Source organism: Acanthopagrus latus, chromosome 7, assembly GCF_904848185.1.
Source record: "Acanthopagrus latus isolate v.2019 chromosome 7, fAcaLat1.1, whole genome shotgun sequence".
NCBI classification, from domain to species: Eukaryota; Metazoa; Chordata; class Actinopteri; order Spariformes; family Sparidae; genus Acanthopagrus; species Acanthopagrus latus.
The window spans coordinates 11333014-11342454 of NC_051045.1; the positions used below are offsets into that span (position 1 = coordinate 11333014).

The window sequence follows — 9441 nt, forward strand, 5'->3', positions numbered from 1 at the left end:
TCCACTCCTTCTATTGTCACACTATCTGGACGCACCAGATTGCTGACATGTCGTGCGCACAAGCAAAGATGAGAGGGAATGCGCTCCTCTTTTTTAAAAATAAGATAAAGAAAAAAAAGATATTGCAAGTGTGTTGACACATGGCAATCATAAAATCTATTAATGGCAGGTCATAAAAATATCACACCCGCAGGCGTTCAAGAAGGATTATTTTGAAGCTGAGGTCTGGCAGTGCAGACCCTGCAGAGGATATCGTGGATGGATGATCTGACGCAGCGCATTAGACTTTTTTTCTTTTCTCAAATCGTCTAACAACCAGTCAGATTGAGCCTTTGAGCGTATTCAAAACCACGGCACGCCGGAAAAAAAAAAAAAAACCCGCAAACGACTCCTGTACCACTCAATGTAAATGTGAGGTTTTTCATCTCCTTCTCCTCCGGCGTGTTGCAAGGTCAAAGATCTCCTTTTACCGCGCGCTCTGGTGACGGCGGGGTTTCTGCAGAAGTCAGCATGCCAGCAGAGGCCAGCAGCATGTATAGGAATCTCCCTGCAGCGCCGCATAAACGGCCAGACCCGGTGATCTAATCACAGCAGGTCCAGTGGGCTTTGATCCAACACATCATTCTTAAAGAAAATTGTATAAAAAGTCTGCAAATACAACAAGAGACCAAGGACCAAAGTGAGGTGGAGGCGGTGGAAACGAGTTCTTTGAAAGATAAAAAAAAATATTCTGCGCAAAATTCTGAGTGCTGTGGCGACAATATTACATTAAAAAAAAAAAATCGCGTGTTCTCTGGCGCTTCTGACACCGCACTGTGGGTGTGGGATTATTAATTACTCTGTGTGTGTGTGTGTGTGTGTGTGTGTGTGTGTGTGCATGTGCGTGTGTTTTATTATTACGACTCAGTCAGCTCACACATCTTTTCCTATCAAGGCAGAAAAAAACGTCTGAGAGGGTAATTATTGCCATTTCAATGACTTTAATAAGCAAAATAGGAAACAATTTCTTCCAAAAACAACCAAAAAATAAGACAAAACAGAAACCAGCCTGAATGGAACAGTTCAAATTTAAGTGTTTCTTTTTTCTTTTTAACTATTATTTATATAAACAGGATTGAAAATTGATCCCCATCATCGCAAAGTACATGGTATAGGTGAAAACAAAACAACAACCCGCTGCTGCAGTTTCATTTAAGATTTCAACACAGTTGAATCAGTAACAAACCAAACAACGAAACAAAACAAAAAAGAAAAGATTGTTAAATGCATGACTTTTCAACAATAGTTTCAAATGCAAGCACCATGCTTATTCGATATGATCTGACAGTTTGTTAATTTAAATCATTAAAATAAAAACTTTTTTTTAACTATGCATCTGGCCAGCAGAACCAGAATCATCAAATAATAATAAAACAAGACATTAAAAAATCGTATTACATAACATACACTTGGTTTTCATTTTGAGAAATTTGCACAACCTGAGTCCCCCTTTTTTACTGACCGGCAGGAAAAAAAATCAGGATAAACATAGAAAAATGAAGTGATCGATATTTCATCTAAATATTAACTCTACGTGAACCTCCCCCGAGTAAGTCGTTGCACTTCTATTGGAACTTTGTTTAAAAAAATATATAAATCATTAACATCAGGGCCCAGTGATGATGAGCTACAGGTGGCCGCCAATCGGGAATAAGAGGATCGAGCTTCGAGTTTTGCTCAAGACATCTGAATTGATCTCTAACACACACTGTATGTTAGAAGAAAGAAAGGAAAAAAACCCACACTTCCTCGCCTCGGTGCGCAATAGCATCTCCTCTGTGCAAATCTGGGTCCAATAATACCGTGGCCACATGTTTGTCTCTCTCTCCTCCGCAGCCCTCTCACACAAACACGTGTCCAAAATATTACACTCTTTTTTTTCTTTGTTTTTTTGCACTCCAGGCCCCTCTGCTGCTCGAGAATATCACAATATAGTATCATAGTATGTCTTCCTGGAGGGAGGTGTGCACAAATTTCAAAATGAAAACTTGGAGAGGAAAAAAAAAAAAAAATCATTATCCAAAAAAAAAAAGTGCACTTGACACACAGAGTTTGTTGTATTTTTAAATGCAACTGAGAAAAAAAAATTAAAATGCACTCCATTTTCAATCAATAACACCCCCCCCCCAAAAAAATGATACAAAAATCATACAAAATAACTGAAATATACACAACACATGAGAAAGAAAGAAGGTCAAACCAGCCTCCTCGATCTTGTTGTGCAGTTTTTGCGCGTTGCATAATATTTACAAGCCCAGAATAACCCCCCCCCCCCCTGCCCCCCCCGCCAAATACCCCCCCCCACACCATGATGACACCGCACCGGCAGTCCTGCTGTTCTGTCCCCGCTGCACATATCTCTTAGCCACCCACCCACCCAGCACCCACCCTCCAACAAAAAATTTTAAAAAAAGGAAACCATGGAGAAGCGCAGATCAACAACATGCTCTTAATATACACGAGAAGATGAAAGTACAAAATAGAAATTATTACCGTACATGTCCAGCATGCAGGATTAATATTTAATGCAGATTTTTTCTTATTTTTTTCTCCTTTTTTTAAGTTTGTTTCAATATATATTCGAATATAACCAAGCAGGCAATAAATCAATGAGATGTTGCATAAAAATGCCCCCCCAAGTTCCCCCCCCACACACTTTCCCCTCCCCTCCCGTGCCTCCCTCCCCCCTCCCAGCCTGACGGAGTGTGTGTGTGTGGGGGGGTTTACAAGTAGACAGAAGTTTTTAAATTTTGCATAAAAGTTGGAGTCTTTCTGCTGTTTTTGTGGTGGTGGTGGTGGTGGGGGGGACATTTCTTCTCAGATTATTTTGTTTTTAGGAGGCCAGGCCCGCTCGTTGCTCTCATAACAGAATTACAAAGACAACACGCCTCGACGCCAATCGACCCCCCCAACACCTACTTTACAGATTATTTCAAAATAAAAGCTGTAGCCTCAAATGAGAGAGAGAGAGAGAGAGAGAGAGAGAGAGAGAGAGAGGAAATAAACAAACAACAACCAAACAAACAAAAACAGTAAAGAAAAAGTTCATCAGCCGATCCCCTTCTTTGGAGAAGAAGAAGAAAAAAAAAGAAAAACAGTCTCTTCACTACAAGCAACTAGTCTACAAAGACGCTGCGACTGATCAGACACTCTACTGTTGCTCTTTGTATCTCAAGTTGACACGTGGATGGAGAGATGGTTATATATGAGGATACTATTCGATGGATTATTCTTCTAATATGAATATAGTTGTTGCCGTTATTAGTATAATCATAAACAGTATGAGGAGGTGTGGGGTTGTTGTCAGCCAGTCTGTCGTTTTTGTGTGGAGAAAAAGGCAAAGTTGTGTGTGTGTGTTTTGTGTGTGTGTTGTGGTGTGTGTGTCTGTGTGTTTGTGTTGGGTGGGGGGTAAAAGTTTTGTTGTGAAAAAGGCTCTTGACAACTCACATGAAAAACTCTGGTGATGAGGGGTTGTCGCTGGTCGAGCCAGCCTCGCGGAACCCGTTACTGGCCCCCGACCCCGTCAGTTTCTCGCACTTGAGTTTGTAGGCGTCCCGCTCCCGCGCCAGCCGGCTGATCTCCGCCTTCAGCTGCTCCACCTGGTTGATCAGCTGCGTCTTCTCGTTCTCCAGCACGTGCTTCTGCTGCACCCGCTTGAACCGGCAGGACTGCGCGTAGCCCCGGTTCTTGAGGGTCCGCCTCTTCTGCTTCAGGCGGATGACCTCGTCCTTGGTGAAGCCCCGTAGGTGTCTGTTGAGCTCCCGCACCGACATGGACACCAGCTGGTCGTCGGAGAAGCGGTCCTCCACGTTCAGTCCGCCCCCGGAGCCGTGGGACTGGCTCAGGTGGCCGTGCGGATGATGGTGGTGATGGTGGCGGTGGTGATGGAGCGGCTGGTGGGACTCCGGGGAGACCGGGGACGGGCTGTCGGGGTCCTGGCTGTGGTGGTGGTGGTGCTGGCTGTGTGGGTGGCTGTGGCCGCCCGGGTGCCCGGACAGCTCCTCGGCGTGGTGCGGGATGCCCCCCGCATATGGGTGATGGTGCTGCTGGCCGTGGCCGTGGTGGCTGTGGTGGTGGTGCGGGCCCCTGTAGCCCTCGAAAGCGCCCTGCTGCTGCAGCTGCTGCTGGACGTGCGGAGGCGGAGGGTGGCCGTGAGCTGTGGCGCCGATCAGGGCCTCCACCGCGTCCTCTGGGGTCAGGCTTAGCGTCTGCGGGTCTAGCTGCTGGTGGTACCCGCTGTTCGGCATCCAGTACAGCTCCTCTAGGTGGTTTTTCTGCTCTGTGGGGCTGAAGCTGGGCGATGAGGGCACCGAGCTGCAGGGTGTGCTGATGGGGGTGGAGGACACGGAGCCCTGGGGTTGGAGACGGTTACACTGGCGCACCCCGTTGCGCTCCAGCCCGGCCAGGCCTTCCTTCTTCACGTCAAACTTCATCAGGTCAAAATCATTGACATATTCCAGAGCCAGAGGGCTGCTGGGCAGCTCCGGGCCCATGCTCAGCTCTGTGCTCATGTTGCTGTCGCGACTCTTTTGCAGATATGCGAGCGTCGCGAAAACTGACTTATTAATCAGCGTCTCTTCTCTCCGTTCTTGTTTCATGCAATAGTTCTTTTGGCTCCTCCACCGCTGTGCGCTGACTTGCTGTAGCATGAAACACCGTGTGATTGGTGAGAGGTGAAAAAAAGAAAGAAAAAAAAAGGAAAAGGAAAAAAAAAGTAGCGGAGGAAAACTTTCAGACTAATGCTCTGCACACGGTTTGCGTCATAGCCTACTTCTGCTGGGATAATCTGGCAGAGAGACCAGACAGGAGGTAGAGAAAGCAATGCGTCTCAGTGCAAAAAGTTGAGAGAAAAAAACAAAAACCTCAGTCCCTTCAGTAGAAGTGTTCACAACAAAATAAAAAAATTAAACAAAAATCTTTTTAAAAAAATCAGCATAAATAACAATAATAAAGGAAATACCACGACTGTTCGCTGAGACGGGCACCAGTCCTCGTAGCGACTTCTTGGTTGTAAGTCCCTTTTTTTTCTCCAGGAAAATAACAGGAGCGAATAAAGCGAAGAGTAAATAGGGCGTCTGGTTTTTCGCTGAGAAGCCGCTTTTCCAGCTCTGCACCGCAGAGATTTTAAAGGCTCGCCTCTCTCACTCTCTCCCACTCTGTGGTATCCAGCAGACTGCGCTTGGAGCCAGCCAGCGCTTTATCCTTATAGCACCGTGACGTCGAGCCGAAAGGGATGGATCCGGAGCGCTCAGCGCTCCAATGGGAGCGAGACTCCGCACTGAAATAGAGGAAGAGAAGGAGGAGGAGAGCGAGCGCGCACAATACAGTCCTGACAGCCACAGACAGTCAGCTGACCGACTTCCCTAAAAGCAGAAGGTGGGGAGGAAAGTGGAGGAGAGAGAAAATGCCTCCACTTCATGGAGTCCGGTGCAGCGCAGCGCTTCGTGTCTCCTCTGAACGCTGCTTCAGATCTTAATGAGAGCAGCGTGAGTGATTCACGGGCTGTGATACCGAGAGCCAAATGAGAATCCACTAATGGCACTTTTATGGCACAAAGCTCACTTTGAAAACGTATTAATTTAACAAAATGTCCAATATTAAAACAGCCGGGGAGCTTTACATGAAGGGGCCAGAGATCCTGACAGATTGTGTCCAAATGCACTTTGACTGTTTTTCCAAAAAGAACAGTTAATAGAACATGTTCCTTTCATGTCGCCATTCATTGATTCAATAATACTGAAATACACTGATTTATTGTGCAACTTTTATATTTATACACCTCATATACTTTGCCCTGCTGTGCTTTGATAAGTTAACCAATCGCAGGTGTCTTTTGTGTTCGCCTGCAGATAAAGGTGGAGGTTGGGAGCTCTCCAGTTTAACACTGGTAAAAGTTGGATCTTGACCTTTTCTCACGAACAAGGACGCACAACTTTATAATGTTTAATGTTCCAGACACAATCACAGTCGTCTCACAGTCAGATTTTGAGGTTTAGGTTTATAATAAAGAAGCATAATAAACTTTTTCTTCTTAATTTACACATCTGTGATCTTCTCTTTGGTGACCTTGCTGTTTCTTCCTACATAATTTACCTCTGATTGGACCGCAGCGCTGTTATTTGTGTAACCCCTGTGTTATAATCATTACGGGTGAAGTGCATTTTTCCTGGTAAAAAAGTTAAAGTTGACTTTGTTCACAGCCTGTTATTACTCCCAGCTTTTCCCACATCAGGCTGGTGTTGGCTCGGACGGTTTGTTTTACACCGGGGCAGCGTCACAGCAGAAAACAGGCTCAAGGCTGCCCCTGCGTGGACAACACGTGGACCTGGATCAGTTTGCTGGTGCACACTCTCCTTTTTTTATTCTCTGCGCTCGGATTTTTTTTCTCTTCTCCTTCTTCTTCTTTTTTTTTTTTTTTTATCTCCTTGCTAATTGCTCGTTTTAAAGGTCACATCCTGCAATGACTGACAACAATTAATCTCTGTCATTTGAGCCTCATAAACACTCAACTGTCTCGTGTTTAATCATCCGCCCCCGCCGACTCTGTCTTAACAGGTAGTTTTGGCCGAAATAGACTCGGGATCCTGCACAAAAAACAGGACGTGTGCGTTGATTTGTATCTGGATTTTTAATTGCCCTGCCAAAAAAAAAAAAAAGAAAAGAAAAAAAGAGTAGTGTGAGCAAATGTCTCGCTTCCCTGCAAAAAAAGAAAAAAGAAACCGCCTGTAAATGAGTCAATTTGAAGGATCGATTGGATTATCATTTCGTTTCCACCTCATATGCACGCTTGAGTACAGCCGCGACCAAAGAGCGTATTGATCAGGGCTGTTCGGATGTGACAGGAGGCTGCCAGAGACGAGATCCCGATAATGAAGGAGCTTACTTGTTTGCTTTAAATTCCTCATCAGCTCCAGTTGCGCTGCAGTGATGAACTCTGGAATCCAACACGTCGTAAATCATCGTCGTTTCTTTTTTTCTTTTAAACGCGATTTAAGTCTCGTTTTGGGTTATTTCAGGATATGCTGTGTTTTTTCTTATTTCGCTCAAAGTCTGAGTTTTATTTCTGAAGCTATAAAAAAAAGATGATGAAATCATAAAATGACACGTTTTCAAGGAAATATTAGATTTTCATGAAGCATTGATGAGAAAGAGGCAGAAACTTTACGGAAACGCTCGAATAATGTATCATAATTATTATTATTAATTGTATTATTATTGTTATTATTATCATTATACGATTTTTTTTTGAGCCTGTATCATTATATTTTGATCAATAGTTCATAATAATAATTGGTTGTTTTCTCATTTAATTGCACTTTTAAGCGACTGGATTGTATTTCTCCCTCATCTGATTTTTTTTTTTTTTTTTTTTAAATCTTTTATCAAGAGTAACTGGTCTTGTATTCTGAATATTCCTCACATTTGAAGCCTTTTCTACACTCTCACTACTTTGTCCTGTTTCAGCCTCACATCCTCACACGCTCGAACACTAACTGAGACATTTTTTTTCTCGTGCAGAATCTAAAACGTGCAGGTAGCGTTCATGTTACTGTCATCCTTTCTTTCTTTCTTTTTTTTTTTTTCACTCCCAGCTTCTCTATTCTCATCTCCAACTTCAAAAGCGCCCCGAGCGAGTCGTGCCGTGCCGTGCCGAGCCGAGCTGCTCTGAAAAAACCTCTTCCCTGCGAGGCCGACCTGGCGGCAGCCCCATTAGGTTGTAATGCTCTCTAATATAGCCCGAGTCCACCGTCTAATAGATCCAGGCAGGCCTGCCGGCGGCTCTCCCCCCTCGGTAATAACGGGCTGTAATGGAGAGACGAGATGTAAAAAAGCGTCCATGTCAGCAGCATATCGGTGGTTAATGATCTATTAAGTGATCCGTGTGCTTATGGACAGCGAAAAAAAGTGTTGATGCTTGCTTATTCGCCCCTAATGAGAGTCCCATCCTACGGATTTTAGGAATGAATAACAGAAATAAAATCACCTTTAAAATGTTACATTTAACAGTTGAGGCATGGAGGCTGCAGCGGCTGCAGAGCTTCCCTCAGCTCACATCTCACACCTGCACCGGGCCCGCTCGTTTCACACAGGAGGCCCATGGAGCGTCTATGGGAAGAGACACGATTCCCCTCGAAAATATGGATCTGTATTCTGCTCCAGGATCTATCCATGCGTGTGCACCTGCTGTCCGGAGGGCTGCGCTGCCAACACCGGCCGGATCTGCAAAACTTTGGTGTGCATGGGAGGATGCGTTTGCTATGAGGAATACTTTTTACTTTTTACCCTCCTGCTTTTTTTTTTTTTTTTTTTTTTAAAAAGAGGCAATCTGTTTTATTCGGTTGTCTTTTGGCCGTTTGGTCGTGCGTAATGATTAACTTTAATGGTCCCTCCACGACCAGTCCTGGAAATGTTGCAGAACAAAACGGAAGGTATCCGCTGTGGAAGGCCCCTGACAGGGAGAGTGAGGGATGGAGATGGAGAGACAGGGCTTTTCGGAAGTGCTGCTTTCATGAGGCTTGACGCGGGAGGGAGAGGAGAGAGGCGCAGAGCAGGCGCAGCTTCGGCGCCGGCTTCCAAAAGTTTTTAGGCGTTACCGCTCTTCAGTGCGCAGCGACTGACTGAACTGAGGAATGCGAGTGTGGAGTTCAATGTTCAGACTGTTTTCTCAGGATATTTAGCCGCCTTATGTTTATTGTTGTGCTCATTTATGGAATGGCTTCAGTTGAAAAACCTCCTATTGCCAGTTTTTACCGCAAACTTGCGTGAAATTACGCACAAAAAGTTTATAATTTCAACTAATTTAGAAGCCTTTTAATGAGTGAAACGGCCCCGGATCACAGCATGTAAACAGGTGTCCCCGTTTATTATCTCAGCCTGTGTTTTACCATAAAGCAATAAGAAGCAGATAAGCTCGAGGAAGCCTCCACTTGTTTTTTGTTTCCAAATAACATTTTGACTCCACATGCGGCGCATCAGTAATCTAACATCTTCCGCTTACAAGGTGAACTTACTCAGGCATTCTTGTTTACCCCCAGACTGATCGATTATCTCTGTGAAAACATGTATTATTAAGACGTGTCGTCTGTGTAAACAGGCAGAGGCCAGCCTCTGGAGAAAGCTAACATCACCATCAGGGATAATTGACCGAGGAGTTTGTTTTTTCTTTTTCTTTTTTCTTTCAGGGAAAAACAGGAGGTAAGATAAGTGCACAAAAAAATTCTGGCATCTCATTAAAATGAAAAAAGGATCGATTTAACAGTGAACCATCAATTGTTTATCTTTAAGAAAAAGAAGAAGAAAAAAAAAAAGAAAAATCCCTGTGCATGCTGTCCTCCTCCTGTCTGGGCCTCTGACAGCCACAATTCTTCAGCGTTATCAGCAGTTACACTCTCGCCATTTACT

General features: G+C 44.5%; 1 protein-coding gene across 1 annotated transcript; it reads right to left on the reverse strand.

Moving 5' to 3' along the window:
- Positions 1–2424: 2424 nt before the first annotated feature.
- mafba (v-maf avian musculoaponeurotic fibrosarcoma oncogene homolog Ba) lies at positions 2425–6088 on the reverse strand. Its single transcript, XM_037104115.1, has one exon. It carries the CDS (start codon positions 4686–4688, stop codon positions 3483–3485), a length of 1206 nt encoding a protein of 401 aa, XP_036960010.1. The 5' UTR covers positions 4689–6088; the 3' UTR covers positions 2425–3482.
- Between the last annotated feature and the right edge of the window lie 3353 nt (positions 6089–9441).

Coding starts and splice junctions, on each gene's coding strand:
- mafba (XM_037104115.1), bottom strand. CDS start 4,688: ATGCTACAGCAAGTCAGCGCACAGCGGTGGAGGAGCCAAAAGAACTAT.